The following is a 19,143-nucleotide window of genomic DNA, read 5'->3' as shown; positions in this document are numbered from 1 at the left end:
CAAAATTTTGATGATTCTGTGTTCTAAATTGGTGTTTACACGTAAGTTTTTTATTGGGGTTGAACTATATGAACTAAATTTTTATAAATTAGAAATTATTCTGCCTGTGGATTTTAAAAATTCTCTGTAGTAATGGCTTATCATGAATTCACAAATTGAAATAATAATTTTAACGTTTATTTATTTTTGAGACAGAGGGAGACAGAGCATGAACGGGGAGGGTCAGAGAGAGAGGGAGACACAGAATCTGAAACAGGCTCCAGGCTCTGAGTTGTCAGTACAGAGCCCGACGCGGGGCTTGAACTCACCAGCCGTGAGGTCATGACCTGAGCTGAAGTCAGACACCCAACCGACTGAGCCACCCAGGCGCCCCTTGAAATAATAATTTTAAATAATGCTGTGTATATTCCATTAGATCTTGTATCCTGCAACCTTGCTAATTCATTTATTAGTTTTAGTGCTTTTTTGGTAGATCCCATAGGGTTCTCAGACTGCTGTCTGTGAATAAAGACAATTTTACTTGTTTTTCTACCTGGATGCCTGTGTTTTTCTTGTTGTGTTGCATTGGCTAGAGTTTGGAATACAGTGTTGAATAGAAGTGATGGGAACAAACATCTGTCTTGTTTCTGATCTTAGGAGGAAAGCATTCATTCTTTCACCATTAAGTATGGTGTTAGCTATAAAGTTTTCCAGTTGAGGAAGTTCTCTTCTACTCTTAACATTGCTAAGAATTTTATTAGATGTTAGATTTTGTGAAGTACTTGTTCCGCATTTGTTGAGATAATGGTGGTTTTTCTTTTTTTGGTCAGATGTTAAACTAATCTTGCATTCCCAGGATAACTGTACTTGGTTATGATGTATTATCCTTTTTATGTATTTTTGGATTCTGTTTGCCAAAATTCATTGAGGACTTTTGCATCTATGTTCAGTGAAGATTATTGGTCTACATAGTTTTCTTTCCTTGCACTGTCTCTCTCTGGTTCCTGCTAGTAGAGTAAGTCTTGCTAATAGAATGAATTGGGAAGTATTCTTTCCTTTTCAGTTTGCTGGAAGAGTCTGAGTAGAATTGGTGTTACTTTTTTCATTAACTGTTTGGTGAAATTTACCAGTGAAGCCATCTAGACCTGCTCTTTTCTTTGTGTGTGTGTGTGGGGGGGGGGGGGGGGCAATGGGTTATTTACTAATTTAATTTTTTATAAATATAAGACTATTTAGGGTTCTTTTTAGTGTGTTTTGGTAGCTTGAATCTGTTGAGAAATTTGTCCATTTCATCTAAGTTGTCTTACTAGCAGAAATTTGTTCATAATATTCCATTATACTTTTAAAATGGGGAGAATCTGTATTGATGTCACCTCTCTTATTCATGATACTGGTAATTTGTGTCTTCTTTTTATCTTGATAAATTTGGTTTTGTTTGTCAATTTTATTGATTTTTGCCTCTTAATGGGGATCTGAATAAGGTGAAGAAGTATGCAATATGAAGTTCTAAGAAAAGGCAGAGGGAACAGCACTTGCATGGTCCCTGGAAGGGGAAGAACTGGGCATTTCCAAAGAGAATAAACTCTAAGGGGCCAAGACAGAAGCATGGAGAGTAATTATGAGGCTATTGCAATAACACAGGTCAGAGAAAGATGATGATGGCTTAGACTGCTTACAGTAGCTAACAAGATGGTGAGAAGTGGCTAGATTCAGAATATTAATTATGAAGGTGGAGCCAGAAGGACCAGCTGATGACTTGTATATGGAGTGATGGAGAAGAGTCATGAATGATGCTTAGTCTTAGGCCTGAGTTATATAGTTAATGGTAGCTTTGTGAAATAGGGAAGACTGGAAGCAGATTTGGACTGTTAATAGAGAAGGTGGGGTGGAGGAGAGGCATCAAGAGATTTAATTTAGACTTAGTGGAGAATTTGAATTAGTCGACTCAAATAATTTTGTTCTATTGTGTGTGTTTTCATTATTTGTTTAAGTTATCCAGGCAATTCCCTGTTTACTTTGTAAACATTACCTGTCTAATGAAGCCAGTGTATAGGAGATATTCAAGATAGAAGAGGCAATGCTTGACAGCTACCTTAGCATACAGTTTCCAATAAAACATTGAAATTGTAATATCTTAGGAAATAGAATAAAGAGAGAAATGTGTGAATCTTTTTGTGCCAAAGACATTAGTAGGAAGTGACCAGATTCAGGATATACCTTATGTTAATAAGCCTTATAGAGAAATATTATTTATAGGTCGTGTATGTAATGTGAATAACCAAGATGAACTTCCTGGAGATCAAAACAGATTTCTGAAATTATTTACTTTGTTGTTCTTTTGTGAAGTTCTTTATATATAAATCAGATATTTGAGCCAATTCAGGAAGATTGAGCCTAGAATCCCAGACCACCTTCAAAACTGACCATGATACAGTTCAGCCCAAGTAGAACTGATAGAATCTTTCTGGTATCCTTTGTAATAGAACAAGAAGCTGACTAACTTCCAGGAGGAGAGGGATTGAATCTCTATTTTGAGAAATGATACACGAGAGGGAAACCACTGTGCTCTCCCAGAAAATAGTCTGAGAGTCTGGCTAAACTATTAAACTAATCTCTTTCTTAACTAGAGTAAGCCTCCAAGTCAGGGTAAAATTCTTTCAGGCTTATACTAAAATAGAATCATAACAGACTACATTACGAAATAAGATAAAGTTTTAAACTTATATTTTTATTAAATGTAATAAATAAAATATAATAAGTATTTAATAAGTATGAGCTATCCTGAGAGGACAGGGACCTTTTTTGGGTCTTTCATCACTGTATTCCCAGCATAAACATAGTACTCTGATACTCTCCTACATGAATATGTAAATTATTGAAACCTCATATTAGAAAGTGTGGCTTTTTGTGTGATTTTTTTTTTAAACACGTGTCTTCACTAGAGGGTGCTGTGTAAGCATTCAGTACTTTTAAGTGTCTTCTTCCTTCACATTTATTTGCTGGGAGATTGGATTTTTAAATCACCTGATTTTTTAAAAGCTTTCATTTCCTTTTCTTTGATTTCAAAACAATACATTGGTATTGTGTATGGTAAAATTAATGAAATTGAGTAGCTGTTAATGTTGGCATTAACACAGATGTTTCTTTTCTTCCTCCTTGTTAGGAGACTTATGACTCCAATCATGTATGCTGCGCGAGATGGTCACGCTCAAGTTGTTGCTCTCCTTGTTGCCCATGGAGCAGAAGTTAATACCCAGGATGAGAATGGTTATACCGTGAGAGTTGATTGTACAATGTTCCCTTTTCTAAGACATTGGTATCTTATCAGTAGTGCACAAAAAAGTTTTTAAGAAGTAAAAATTACAGAGGGGCTGGGATACAATTGCTGTTTGGTGAAGAAAAGCAACAGCTGAAACAAAAAAGGAACTATCTGATTCTCCTTGTCCTCACCCTTGGCACAAGAAGCTGTAACACACAGCAAAGCCTGGGTTCTAGAATACACATAGAATTCTATTTTATAGAAAACAGTTCAGTGATTGGCAAATAAATTATTTTATTCTATAAAGCACTTGACTGGGTAAAATATTATATGATTTGTAAAATCTGTGAGCACTGGCAGTCTGCTTTGCAGTTACAACTTTGGAAATATGTTTACTTTAGATTGTAAAATGAAGAGATTGCACCATTCTGTTAATTAACTATGCTCACTGTTTTATTGTGCCATAAATACTGTTGAAAAGTTTTCCTTTCTGTCTCATATACACTCCCTCTCTTTAAACAATCTTCTTTTCCCCCCACTTACAGGCTTTAACATGGGCAGCACGTCAGGGTCATAAAAATGTAGTTTTGAAGTTGCTTGAACTTGGAGCTAATAAAATGTTACAAACCAAAGATGGAAAGACACCGAGTGAGATTGCTAAAAGAAATAAACATCTAGAGGTATCCTATATATTAATTTTTCTGTGGCATGTTATGTTATTATTTCTAGAACTTTTGTATTATTTTCTTAGAACTCACAACTGTCATAATACTGTATCTGGCTATTATTAAATGTTTACATATGTAATTCTCCTCTGGCCAGGTAACGTAAACTTTATTTTCCTAGAGTATTCACGTTTACTAAATAAGAGGCATATATAATGTGGTAATTTAAAAGCTATAGAAATGAATAATAAAATCTTATTCTGGCCCTAGAAATAAAATTGTAGTAGACTATTTAACATTTCAGACTGGTCCAGATTTTTAGAAATTAATTAGTGTATTGAGAAAGCTAATAAAATGCCAAAATTTGAACATGTAATTATTGAACATGTAATTTTAATTAGTACATGTTAGACATTTTAAAAAATAAGTAATTTAATTTACTCCTATACATGTGACAAGGTATTTAATAAAGAGATAACATAGTTGAGTAGATGATCTACTGTCATTCACATATTAAAGTCAGTAATAAATATTTGCCATACATTAAATCACTTTATTGATAGGAAGTTTTAGTCTGAATATTAAAACTTTGGATCAAAGGGCTATAATTTCTAAGCAAGGGTGAATACAGTACAAGTGTAAAACTAAGTTATATATTATGTAGTTCAAGAGCTTCCAGACCTGAGTTTCTGAATTTGAAAGCTTGTAACATTCCAGGGGTTCTATCATATAATCAGACCATGCCACTTTCACTGCATGGAAAAGAACTTTATTTTTTTAAGCAATCTGATAAACATGCCTATCATTTTCTAAATCAAGTCTACATTTACGGAAGTATTCTAGAATAATTGCTAACCACTAAAGCCCTGTGAAACTTCAAAAGAAATTTGTGGTGCTTCTTCTAAGCTTTGAAAATTTGAAAATTTTTAATTGGTTTACTGCATTATTAAATTTAAGGTAGATGACACTGAATTTGACATATTAAGAAATTTATGAATGTCAAAGATTATTTTGAGCCATAAATTGTTTCTTAAAGTGAGATTTGATTTTGTGTTCTGGTTGGTTATGTAGCATAACCCTGACTTAATAAAAAGTTAGATTTTAAGTATAAGTGATAGTATATATAATGTTAAGTATATTTGAATGGCTTGTTAACTTTTTGCAGATCTTCAATTTTCTTTCTTTAACTTTAAATCCATTGGAGGGAAAGCTCCAACAGCTAACTAAAGAAGAGACTATTTGTAAACTATTAACAACAGATTCTGATAAAGAAAAAGATCACATATTTAGGTAACAAAGCATGTTTTTGTTCAACAAAATACCTATAAATTAGTAAAAAATATGTATGTTTTATTACTTTTAGTAAATGTGATGACATTTAAAATAGGATATTTTACACGATTACAATCAATTTTTAAATATCACTGAGAAATGTCTAGATTTTAAATGCTTTTTTCTACAGAATTTTAGAAAAATTTTATATATGTGTACTACTAACAGTAATGAGAATAATTTCTAACTTTAAAATATCAACAAAATTTATTTCTAAAAGTGTCTAAGATTATATTTTTGTTAGTGTTCAACTAGACTGCATCTTGCTTTCTAATTCTTTTTAGCAGATTTCTGATTTTATAAGCTAAAATTAAAAATACACTTTTTTATGACCACAGTTCAGTACATGGCCACAAAATTTTTCTGTGCTTACCTACATTAAAATTATTAAATCTTTACTTCCTACAATTAAAGAGATTTTCATGTATAGAAACCCCACAAGGAATATACATATTGGCAACTAATTTCATTCTTAGGAAAGATGAGCTACATTTTACTGTCGTCATTTTCTCTGTTAATTTATATCTTCACTCAAGAAACATTCCTTATTCCACTGATATAACATAGGTCTAGTGTGTAAATTTGCAACTATATTACATATAGATACATTCTTACTCATTCTTATTCTGTATCTATATTATAAATATATATTGATTGTGCATTTATAGTCCATTCTGAAATTGACGTTGCTATAAATGTGTCTAGTTCGTATACAGCATTTGGAGACCTGGAAATATTTTTACATGGTCTTGGGCTTGAACATATGACAGATTTATTAAAGGTAAGATTTTGTATAAGCTACAGAGAATTATAGATGTATGTTTATTTGTTGGTTAACTAAATATTAATGCTTAAGCATGCTTAAATAAAAATGCCAAATACACTTTTCTCCATAATTTATACTAGATCCCATTTTAAGGCTACAAGCATTTGAAAAATTTATTATTCTAGAAATTTAAAAAAAATTTAATTTGGCTGGAATAAACAGCTTTTATTCACTGCCTGAAACTTCATAGAACTCCTCCTTGTACATCTAAGCCTTTAGATTGTTTTTTTTTTTAATGTTTATTTATTTTTAAGAGAGAGAGAGCATGAGAAGAGGAGGGGCAGAAAGAGAGGGAGACACAGAATCCCAAGCAGGTTCCAGGCTCTGAGCTGTCAGCACAGAGCCCAACGTGGGGCTCAAACTCACAGTGAGATCATGACCTAAGCTGATCAGACGCTTAACCAACTGAGCCACCCAGGCACCACTGCCTGGTGTAGATTGTTTTTAGAGTTGCTTCCTGTATAGAATATTAGAAGCATGATTTTAAGTCAAACAGATCTGGTATCAGATTCTTGCTCTAATGATTGTTTAACTGAAATATGTGACTTAAGTCTCTTTTTTCGATAATACCTAGTGTAGGATTGTCATAGATATTAAATTAGATCATATGCCAAGCACTGTTTTAGGTACTTTAGGATGCATTATGGGGTTTGAGTTATGGTACGTTAGGTATGCATTATAGGGTTTGACAGTTAACCATTTAGCTGAATGAAGCAGTAAAGCACTTTTTAAAATAGGCTCTCCTTAGGAATGGGCACATTCTGTTTAGGTAGTTCAGAATTGTGCTTCATTGTACAATCTTGAAACTTCTTCCTATTTGAGAAATACTGAGTAAAACTGAATGTTATTGATTGTTTAATATGATGCAGTTAGAAATTTAAAATATTCATAAAACATAACTTCCGTGAAATTTTATAGAGCTACCTTCCTTTTTATGTGAGCATATATAAACTGTAATAATTTTCTTTGAATCTGGGAAACCGGTTATGTTTGTACTTTTTTAGGTAATCATTTACACATGTTAATGACACTCATCATCTAGCCAGTAGTACAATTCTATACCTGCATATTCTATCCCCTCCTAGAACTGAAAGTTGACTGACTATAACTGACTAATTTATAAATGACTAATTTATGACACTTGCCTACTTTCCTTTCTAATGTTTTACTTATATTGAAAGGTGGTGTTTTTTTTCTTCTCTACAGGAAAGGGATATAACTTTAAGACATCTTTTGACCATGAGGAAAGATGAGTTTACAAAGGCTAGTATCGGTTTCAAAAACTCCAGACCTTCTTTCATATTTTAAGAATTGTGGATGTTTTTATTTTCTATTTTAAAAATTCTGGGGCTACAGACCGTAAATGATCTTTTACTAGTTTCTTTGATTACATATGATTATGGATAACCATATCTAAAATCTTCTGTTACAGTATTAAGTTGCTTTAAGAACATTGAAGGACTTAGAGTTGTTTTTCTTTCTTCAGATTAATCATGAGAGCTCAACTAAAACTGGTTCTTCATTTGTAAATCTGAAATAGTTTTGTAAAAGAGGTTACTTAGAAATAAGAGGTGGCTTTTTGTATATGTAAGTATGAATATGTGTCATCGAAATTCTGCCTTTTGCTGGGTTCTCAAAAGATCAAGACCTATTATTTTGCCATCTAACATTATTAAGTAACAATTTGAAAATAGCTTTGAAAATAACAATTGAAAATATTAGAGATATTTAATACTAATAAATAGCATACTAAAAGGTAATGATTTTCCTCCACACACACATTGGAAACTTGAAATCTTCAGTATTGTTGAAAGTCAAAATAAACATACTACTTAGCTAAACCCAAAAGAGAAAATTTAGTTAACACCAATGGTAGAATGAAGACAAAAGACATAATCCTTCTTTAATCACTGGTAATATTTTAAATAATACTTTGAAGGAAAATTGTTTTACTGTGGTGGTTTTGGAAAGGTTATTTTAATATCTGATCATTTGTTTTTAAGAGTTTTGCAAAAAACATTGACTATAGTCACTATATATCTAAATAAAAATCTTAATGACATAACCTTGTCAGTCACAGTTATAAGCAAACCATCTATTTTTCAGTATGTTTCTTATTTTTCTAATATGTATGTTTTTTCAAGATATAAATTAATCAAGGAGAAAACTTTTCAGTAATTTTGGATATTAAATTACTCAAGTATGACTGTCTTGTTGCACCTTAAAATTATTTCTACTTAGAATGGAATTACCAATAGAGATCAGCAGAAAATTCTGGCTGCTCTTAAAGAACTCGAGGTAGAAGAGATAAAATTTGGAGAACTACCTGAAGTGGCAAAGTTGGAAATCAGGTAAACTTAACATTAATATTGTTTAGAATGAGCTGTTCTTAAAAAAAAAGAACTAAAAAGTTTAATTTTGATAGTTTCTGGGTCTTTTTACTTGATATTATCATTTTACCAAGGAAATGGATAGTTCATTTTATCATCTATTGTGTTCTGAAATGGGAAGTTATTTATAAAGTCAATTTTTATAAAGTCATTTTACCAAGAAGCAAAACAATGCATCTTCTTAACTCAGCTAGAAACATTCTTTTATTTTTTCATTGCATCTTGTTAAATGAACTATATGAGATGCCATGCTTCTCATAGTATAGCTCTTACTCTCTTTGAGTCATTTTATGTGTCAAGTTGAAAATTCAAAGTAGTAATTTTTTCACATAGGGCAGTAAGAAAGCATTTCTTAATGTAGCTCAGCCCCCATTTTCAGCCTATTCTTAAGGAATTAAGTTGTCAGTATATAAAGTTTGGTTTCAATATTATAAATTTGTCAAGCACTGATTATTAGTAATATTAGTAATCTAAAATCCATTTTTAAAATAATTGTATTTGATTTTATTAATATTTTCTGGGGCAGTAAATTGTTCAACTTTTTATTTGAAATCATTATAGAATCACAGGAAATTGCAAAGAGATGTACAGAGAAGTCCCATACAGTCATTACCCAGTCTCACCCAGTGCTAACATCTTGTATAACTATAGTACAATATTAAAGCCATAAAACTGACATATATGGTACAATGCACATAGTTTATTTGCATTTCACTGGTTATACATGTCTCATTTGTGTGTACATGTATAGGTCTATTCAGTTTTATTGTATGTGTATCTTTATGTAACCATTGCCACAAACAGTACACTTAACATACCATTACCATAAGGCTCCCTCACACTACTCCTTTATAGCCATACCCATCCCCCCAATCCTTAACAACCAATAATTTGTTATCCATCTTGATAATGATATTCATGAATGTTACTTAAATGGAATCATACAATGTGTATCCTTTGTGATTGGCTTTTTTCACTCATCCTAATTCCCTTGAGGTTCATCCAAGCTGTATCTTATAAAATATACTTACAAGTACAGTACTATCATCACTAACGTAGCCTATCTAAAACTAACATTGCAACTATAATAAACATGAATTAAAAATGATAGATTTCCACACCATTTTAGAATTTAGAGTGGTTTTACATGGGATAATTTAGATGATCCAGATTTCTTTAAAAAGCTTATTGCAAAATTAACTTATTTCTGTTTCTCTTAATCTGCCTCCTTATAATAAGATGATCTGTATTCAAAATAATGCCTCATTGTTTCCAAATAACATTCTAACTCTTAAATATTTAAACACACTTAAATATTTAAAAGGATTTCAGTTGTGAGGACTTAAAAGCAGCAAACCTTCTTGAATCTTAATTTTCTTAATTTTTAAATTTATTGTGTCTATGAAGGAATATTCTAAGTTCTACATGACTAGCTTGGAAATTAAAATTTTTAATATAACTTATTTATATGATGGCAGAGTTGCCTTTAAGAATTTACTTTGAGGAATTTATAGACTTAAAGAATGTGCAGAATCCTGAATGGTTCACTTATTAAAACTGCTGAATTTTTTAAAAAATATAACTGGCAGACATATATTCCAGGAATTTGACCTTGTTATTAAATCACAGACTGTGTTTACAGGCTGTTATGAAAAAGGTTTTACTTCCCATTTGTTCAAAGTCATTCTTTAAAGAAGAAATTAGTCATTAAGTCATAAGAAAACTAACAGCAGGAAAAGTTGAACTGATTGATTATAATCTTCTGGTAATGTGACTTCACCAATCTAGCTACTGATTTATTTTATGATACTTTCCTTCTATGTGTTAAATTTTCTAAGATAGTCTGTTACAAGAACATATATGCACAGTCCTTTTACTTTTTTTCTACACTTAATCTTATGTTTGCAGAATTAGAGAATTCAATTTAAAAATAATAATTATTCCATTACTACCTTGAGATATTTTGAACAGAAATGGTAAGCATTCATCCATATCTTGACATTTTCAACAGTTTCTGTCCAGACCTTTCCTCTAAGCCCACCTGAGTGCTACTCAAGTCTGTCAAAAGCATCTCAAAATTATGTCCATTAAGAAAACTATTTCTCCTCCAAAAAGAAAAAGATAAAGAATTTTATGTAAAAATATATTGTTCACATCTATTATTTATTAAACATTCTAAAATTGGAAACTTGAAATATTTAACATTGGGGAATGATTGAATTACATTGCATTAACATATTTTATTCTGTCCTTAAAATTATTTTGAGATTTAATATCATAGAAAAATAATAAGTTTAAGAGACAAATATTAAATGGAGTGTGAAGTATAGTGCCAGTTATATATATGCATACGAAAAATACTAGTAGAAAATATTCTGGAAGAAAATAGTACCAGTCAGTATCTTTAGGTGATAAGAGTAGTGGTAATTTTAATTTTTCCATATATTTTATAATAAGCACATAGTTTTGGAGTACCTTTATTTAAGGTGTGAATTCTATCCTAACACTTGACTTCACATTCTTTTTTTCAAATTTTTATTTAATTTCTAGTTAGTTAACATATAGTGTAATATTTCTAGTTAGTTTTCTAACTAATTTCTAACTAATTTCTAGTTAGTTAACATATAGTGTAATAATTGGTTTCAGGAGTAGAATTTAGTGATTCATCACTTCATAAAACACCCAGTGTTCAATATAGTAAGTGCCCTCCTTAATAGCCATCATCCATTTAGCCCATCCCCAACCCACCTCCCCTCCATCAACCCTGTTTGTTTTCTGTAGTTAAGAGTCTCTTATGATTTGCTTCCCTCTCTTTTCTTTTTCCCTTCTCCTATGTTAATCTATTTTGTTTCTTAAATTCCACATATGAGTGAATTCATATGGTACTTTTTTTCTCTGACTTATTTCACTTAGAAAAATACACTCTAGCTCCGTCCATGTTGCTACAAATAGCAAGATCTCATTCTTTTTAAGTTTGAGAGAAACAGCATGAGTGGGGAGGGTCAGAAAGAGAGGGAGAGAGATAATCCCAAGCAGGCTCCACAAGGTCAACATAGAACCCTACAAGGGGCTCAATCCGACACACCATGAGATCATGATCCGAGCCAAAATCAAGAGTCGGACACTTAACCAACTGAGCCACCCAGGCCACCCCAAGATTTCATTCTTTTTGGTGGCTGAGTAATAATTCCATTACAGATATACATCGCATCTTCTTTATCCATTCATTAGTCAATGTACATTTGGGCTCTTTCCTTATTTTGACTTCACATTTTAAAAACAGCCTGTTGTTTTAGTCAGCTTACACTATGTTATGCTTCAGTAACAAATAACTTCTAAATCTAAACAACTTATAACAAAATTTATTTCTTGAGTACCCATATTATGGCTGTACCTGCAGTGGATCTCCTTCTTGTTATTACTCTGAAAACAGGCTGGATAAACAGCCCCAACTGGGACTTGCTGTTCTTATAGCACAGGGAAAAGAGAAGTATATTGTAACAAGAGGTATATTATACAGCTCTGGGGTAGGCAGTGGGCAGCCAGCCATTCAGGGTATGTAATGAATGCATACTATAGAGTTGTGATTTTTACAACTTGCCTGTTGATATTCAGTGGCCCTGAAAATTATACATCACAAGAAAGGTATGTATTTTCCTTATATTCATTCAGACTGATAAATTTGTATTCAAGTATCTATCATCTCTGTGAAGCATTACTAATTATCTATTCCCATTATACTACATTCATTATCTCTGAGTTTTGATGTCTCAGCTACAAGCTAATGTTAACATCTACCTTACAGGAGTCATTGGGAGGAGCTAAAAGAATAATAAATGTAAAATAACCAGTGTAGTACCTTCACATAATAGATACTCAAATATTGACACTTTTATATTCCTTCTTTATATGTCCCTTTGAATAATGATGTTACAATTCCATGTCTGCCTCAAATGCTGAAGCTTGAGATCCTCGAGATTTGAGGCTTGTTATACTCAATGTCTATTTCAGTTGTTAATATATATTAGCTATTCTATAAATATTTTTAAAGAATTTAGTAAATATTATGGCTAGACATTAACTGTCCCAGTAGAATGAAGTAAATTGCTCATATTAGTGATTCCTATTTGTTTGTTTCCTCTATTTAGTGGTGATGAGTTCCTCAACTTTCTTCTGAAATTAAACAAACAGTGTGGCCATTTAATAACAGCAGTACAGAATATCATTTCTGAGTTGCCTGTAAATTCCCACAAGGTATTCTATAAAAGTTGTTAAGTGAAGAAAAGTATGAATACTGAAGAACATTCCAGATAAGTTAATGACAATTCAATAAACAGTTATCTGGTAAAATTGTATCTTTCTTCTACAATGTCACATAAAATCTAAATAGGTCAATTTGTTTAATATTACTTTTACTATATCTTTTATTTTTAATTAATTGAAAAACTCTGTGTTCCAGCTCTCAGGAAAAGGAAAATGAGTCAGACCAAAAATTAAACTGATCTGTGTATTAAACTTAACATTTGTTCTTAAAGGGAATTTAGTTGTTTAAAATACAAAGTGACAGGAGACCCAAGTGAAGGTTGGAACAAAACAATGTGTTGAGTGTTATTAAAAACCATATCAATGTAAGGTTTTTTAATGAAGGAAAATTTAAATAGAGAAAGTGTAAGTGGCCTGTAAAAGCAAACTTTTTTGTAGAGTTTTTCATGTGGTTTGGTTTTAGCTATTTGTTTAAAAAATTTTTAATGCACTTGTTTTCCTCTGATTTTTTATAGAATACTAATCTAGGAGTCCTATCATTCTTAAAATCTTCATGAATTTATTTATTCACCATAAATATTATTACTGCTAAATATTAGTCTCCATAAAGTCATATATACATAATCTTAGTAAATGTATTCAGGAAACTAAGATTTGACTGTTTATAAAATCACGAAGTTCTTTTTGGTATCAGAATTTATTCTGAACAAAAAATGCTTTTCAGTTACATAATTTAAAGAGTGAGAAAACTGTATCATTTTTGTAGATACAAAGTTGTAAAAAGTTGTTTCCCATTTTTTAAAATGTAACTTTTGAAAATATTCACAGATAGTACTAGAATGGTCTTCTCCCCGGAATTTTACTTCCGTTTGTGAAGAACTGGTTAGTAATGTTGAAGATTTGAGTGAAGAGGTCTGCAAACTAAAAGACTTAATTCAGAAGGTATACATTTAACATTTAAAAAGGGGGAAATGATGTACAGCATAATATGTTAGACGATGAAGCAATTCTGACAAAAGCAACTTGCTTCCCCTAGACAAGTGGGAAAAGAATAGTTTCCAAAGGAAGACATAAAGATAAAAAACAAACTTTGTGGGTCATTGTAGAAATGCAGACTAAAAGAATAAGATCTATCCTTTTTCATCTTTTAAATTAGCAAGGGAGAACGTTGGTGATTCACCAAGCTGACACTTTCATGTGAGACTGGTGTCTCAACTCCTTTCAAAAATAGTTTGGCAAGATGTGCCAAGGACCATAAAAATATGTGCATCTTTCAGTAGCTTAATGATTCCAAAAGTGTTACGTACCAGAAGTATCGTGTGCCAGGAGAATGATTTAATAAATTATGGTACAACCACTTGTTACAATGATACGTAGCCAGTCAGAAAAACAATGAAAATCAAATATTTATGAAGTTATAGATATCATAAAGATATGAAGTTGTATTTGTAGAATTTATTTACATATAAATATGCAGATGAAAAATTATGAAAACGACAGGTTTATCAGCTCTGTTAATGATACAGGTTTTTAGATGACATATTCTATTTTCTAGAGTTTCTTAAAGAGTGTGGGCCTTTTTGGTTGTTTTTTCTGTACTCATAGAAGTGTACATCTGGATTTAAGGACAGATGATTTTCCCTCGTTTAAGAAAATTGGCTGTAACAAAATCCATGTTGCTAAAATAGGAAACTCTGTTGAAGATAAGTAATAAAAAAAGGAAAACATTTTCATTTGACTAAATAACTCACTTGTGAGTTCTCCAAGTCTATTTAATAAATATACTTGGCATCTGTAAACTTTTTGTGAAATAGCTGAAGTGAATGTCAGATTATGCATTAAATTTGTATAACTTCAACCCATAAGCCGCTTGATATTTTTGTTAATATTTTATCAAGAAAAGTTCTTCTCAAAATCAACTTTATACATGTTCCAAGTAATTTGTCATTCTAGCTATTAACATATGTTCAATTAAAAGGAGTCTTTTTAAAAAGTGAACAGAAATTGTAAAGCAAGTTTTACAAAATAGTAGGGGAATAAATAAAGATAAAATGGGGCAAATGAGTAATAGATCTCAAAATTCTTGTAGAAGATACCTCCCTTCTAGAGAAAGAGGCATCTTAGAAGTTGTATTATCTTTGACATTTATTCATCCACAGGCGTGAGGGTGCCTGCTGTATGTCAGACAACCATGCTACACATCAGTCTTCTAATTATTCTACTTCCACTTTTGTGTTCCTTTAATCCACAACCACTCCTCAAACAAACTTCCTCATACAAAAGTCTGATTTTCTACTTTCTGAACTTGTTGATAACATGAGGACTATAGCACTGCTCGTCTTCACTACCTTCATCGTCTCCAAGAAGTGAAGGAAAATGGTATTGATTTGACTTAGGATAATATCTTTCATGAGGATCCAGGGGAAATTTGGAAGGATTTGTGTAAAGATACTTCCTGCAAAGCATCATCTTTAATGTTTAGAGTAGGAAACTCTCCCAGGACATCTTTGCCTCAGGATTGGTAATTATTTGGTTTCTCTAAGATGAACTAAAAACATTTGGGGACGGGGAGGAAGACTGAGATGAAGCTAAAGAGAGAGGACAGGTTTTTCCTAAAAGAATGAAATAAAGAAACACTGCTCTAGGGGTGACTTTGACTCTAAAACATAAACGATTTGATCAGGTACCATAATATTTATTTTAATAACATATACCTATAAGGAGAAATTTTAGCTTTCTTTAGCTAATGGAAAGTCTTTTTTCTGTGGCCTTCTCTACCTTGAATTTATACATTTCTGTATAAGAACCAGCCTCGAAAACACATTTACTGATTTATAATAATTGCAGATATAGTTCTTTGGTCAGGAAAGTCTTAATTTTAGAACAAGCTATTGCAGTGGTTTTTCTGGATTAGTCTTCAGTAGTAATCACCATAGTGAGACTTGATTGAGAGAACTGTGAAGGCTTCCAGATTTGGGAGTATGCTATTATCTGATATTTCAGTTTACCAATAATAACTGAAGCAAATTAAAAAACATATGAGTTACCATCAATAAGTGTATGGAGGTAACAAAGAGGGAGGGTAGGAGAGGTCAAGGCTAGACTTTAACACCACATCACTCTCTTTCAAAGCAACACACTGACAGGCTCCTGTCAGAAAGGGTCATTCTAAGTAATTGGTTAATAAAAGGAATGGCTGTCTCAGGATTCAGTAAATGGAGCATCAGTGTCAAAAAGGAATCTGTTACTGAATGAAGCCATTTGGAAGTTAGGCCAAGAATACAGTATTAATGAGATTGGCATTGAAGTCTGTTTTCTGCTGTAAATTTAAAATTAATTTTGCAGGCTTTTTAAATTAAATATTTACACTGTAGATTTTAGAAGTAGTTATTCTTGCTAATGTTGAAAATATTTATGTCACCACTCCAGCCCAGGATGTTTCTAGTATATATCACTCTATAAATGTGCCTGATTCTTTTTATCTTTTGAGGATCTTTTGGCTTTTACTCATTCTCCCTCTTCTGCCCCTCCCCCATCAACTATCTTCTCTCTCTCTCTCTCTCTCTCTCTCTCTCTCATACACACAATGTACACACACAAGTTGGGGGGCCTTCTGTAGCAACAGAGTTCAGTGTATAAGTATTTATAAACTTACTGAGCCTGTACTTTAATTGCTGAGAAGCGCTAAAAGATCCACTTAGGTTTTTGTTAGTATTTGTTCCTGCAATTATATTTAAATAAATGATTAAACTTCTGGCAGTTGCATCAAACCTTTGAGTTTTTGTTAAATTTAATGTTTTGTAGGTATAAGAATGGCTCACTTTTTTCAAGAAATCATTTGATATTTAATGTTGAAGGGAAAAATAACAACTGTCATTGCTTGTAGGTAGAAATAAAGACTTTAACGTTCAAGGAACTTTAGCTCCTGATACAAAAACATGATTTTGAAATGTAATAATCTATGAAAGTATTTATTCTTAATGTGAAACTAATAATTTACTATAATGGGATCCTGGGGAAAAGCGACTGTTTTTTGAGACATTTAAGTGTTCACTTTAAATCTTGCATGAGAATCTTGCTTTGGCTGCTTCTACATCAGCTGAATTAACGTGGATATTTTTAAAAATCAAAGATACTTTTATTTTCAGTGTACTTTACATTAACTCTTTTCATTTTCTCATACTAAATATTAGTTGCAAAATGACCGAGAAAATGATCCAACTCATATACCATTAATGGAAGAAGTATCTACATGGAACAGTAGAATTTTGAAGAGGACGGCTGTTACAGTGTGCGGATTTGGGTTTCTTCTTTTCATTTGCAAGCTGACTTTCCAGAGAAAATAACCCTAATACTGTGTTTTGAGTAATATCTTATTCAAATTACCTACAAATGTTGCTTTTAACTATTTGTGGCACAGCATAACTACATTCTTTGCTGATACTCCATAGGAGAAATTATAATAGCATAGAACAGAAAGTTTCCTTAGAAAGTGGTTTGTCAGTTTGAGTTAAAAATGTAATTTGTTGTATTTTTATGTTAATTTTGGTCAAGCAGTAAATTATGTGATTCATAAGTTTAGCACTATGATTCTAAATCACATTCAAAATAAAAGTTTTATCTAATATTATTTGACACTTAAAAAACAGTGTGTTCCTGACTCTCTTAACTACAGAGAACAAAATTGATGGTTGTTACCAGAGGGGAGGTGGGTGGGGGATGGGCAAAATAGGGGATGCGGATTAAAGAGTACACTTACCATGATGAAAAAACTAAAACAAAAAAAGAAAAGTGTGTTCCACTGCCACAGTGAATCTTACAGAATGTGTAAAATGTTCATAAATAAGTCCCTTTCTTTTAGTCCTTATTTTTCCCTTCCATTATTATGTAATAAGGAATTTCTTAATTTTTTAGTTCTGTAACATTAGGAAATTAATGACTTTGAAACTATTTCAGAGCATGCAAAGAATAAAGATAAAATGAACAATTTTTGAATCATGGATTAAAAACCTAGGGAAAATATCTAAAATGTAAATTTAAAAAAATTTAGGGGTGCCTGTGTGGCTCAGTAGGTTGAGAGTACGACTCTTGATTTCAGCTCAGATCATGATCCCAGGGTCCTCAGACTGAGCCCCGCATAAGATTCTTTCTCCCTCTCCCTCTGGCCCTCTCCCCTGCTCGTGCACTCTCTCTCTAAAAAAAATTAATTGAAAAAATAAAAAATTTTAGACAATAATGTAGAAAGTACACAGTACATTAAAATTTTTTATGTACTGTACCTATGGGAACTGTAACAGGTACTATGTGTAACATTCTTGAAGATGTTATGACAGTGAGTGGCATGTGGCATGTGATGGCTATCAATCTAAAAAGTAATACATGATTATGTGGGGTTTTTTCCCAAACCAAATGATGATACTCAGATTTTAAAAGTGAAGGTAAAAAAGGGCAGGCCTGATTTCACAGGGAACGTGGCAGTTAAATATTGCTTGACTTAGTGGATCTACAACAACAGATGCAGTGGATCTACAAAAAAATTGTAGAAAAGAAGAATATAATTAGTGGTAATTTCTGCTCTTTGTTATACCAGAGCAGCAAGACTCGAATAATTCCTTTTCTGAGAATACACTCAACCATATATCACTGGAAGGAACTGGTATCTGACATTTTTACCAAAGTGCCATAGCAAGACATTTTTTTTTTATGATATCCCTCAATTTAAGTGGGTTCAAGACCAGAATTGGGGTAGGAGAAGAGGTCCTTCTTCTAACACAGATCATGTTTCACTCCTAGCACGTTTCTTTTTTTTTTAATATGAAATTTATTGTCAAATTGGTTTCCATACAACACCCAGTGCTTATCCCAACAGGTGCCTTCCTCAGTGCCCATCACCCACCCTCCCTTCCCTCCCAACCCCCCCCCCCCCCCACCAACCCTCAGTTTATTCTCAGTTTTTAAGAGTCTCTGATGGTTTGGCTGTCTCCCTCTCTTTTTTTTTTTTCTTCCCCTCCCTCACGGTCTTCTGTTAAGTTTCTCAGGATCCACATAAGAGTGAAAACATATGGTATCTGTCTTTCTCTGTAGGACTTATTTTTCTTAGCATAACACTCTCCAGTTCCATCCACGTTGCTACAAAAGGCCATATTTCATTCTTTCTCATTGCCAAGTAGTATTCCATTATGTATATAAACCACAATTTCTCTGGAAAACAGTGTGGAGGTTCCTCAAAAAATTAAAAATAGATCTGCCCAATGACCCAGCAATAGCACTGCTAGGAATTTACCCAAGGGATACAGGAGTGCTGATGCATAGGGGCACTTGTACCCCAATGTTTATAGCAGCACTTTCAATAATAGCCAAATTATGGAAAGAGCCTAATGTCCATCAACTGATGAATGGATAAAGAAATTGTGGTTTACCCCTAGCACA

General features: G+C 32.3%; 1 protein-coding gene across 1 annotated transcript in view; it reads left to right on the top strand.

Annotated features, from left to right (window-relative positions):
• Positions 1–17,351, top strand: part of ASZ1 (ankyrin repeat, SAM and basic leucine zipper domain containing 1) — a 56,959-nt gene extending 39,608 nt beyond the window's left edge. The window contains exons 5-13 of the mRNA XM_042970530.1: positions 3,143–3,254; positions 3,784–3,918; positions 5,069–5,193; positions 5,941–6,016; positions 7,268–7,324; positions 8,303–8,412; positions 12,600–12,705; positions 13,543–13,656; positions 16,908–17,351. Coding sequence (XP_042826464.1) covers positions 3,143–3,254; positions 3,784–3,918; positions 5,069–5,193; positions 5,941–6,016; positions 7,268–7,324; positions 8,303–8,412; positions 12,600–12,705; positions 13,543–13,656; positions 16,908–17,060 — 988 coding nt within the window. The 3' untranslated portion in view covers positions 17,061–17,351. The remainder of the gene's footprint in view (positions 1–3,142; positions 3,255–3,783; positions 3,919–5,068; positions 5,194–5,940; positions 6,017–7,267; positions 7,325–8,302; positions 8,413–12,599; positions 12,706–13,542; positions 13,657–16,907) is intronic.
• The last annotated feature ends 1,792 nt before the right edge of the window (positions 17,352–19,143 follow it).

The sequence above is a fragment of the Panthera tigris genome, chromosome A2 (genome assembly GCF_018350195.1).
Source record: "Panthera tigris isolate Pti1 chromosome A2, P.tigris_Pti1_mat1.1, whole genome shotgun sequence".
NCBI classification, from domain to species: domain Eukaryota; kingdom Metazoa; phylum Chordata; class Mammalia; order Carnivora; family Felidae; genus Panthera; species Panthera tigris.
The sequence above is the reverse complement of the archived record's forward strand: the minus strand, read 5'-3'. Positions and strand labels throughout refer to the sequence as shown.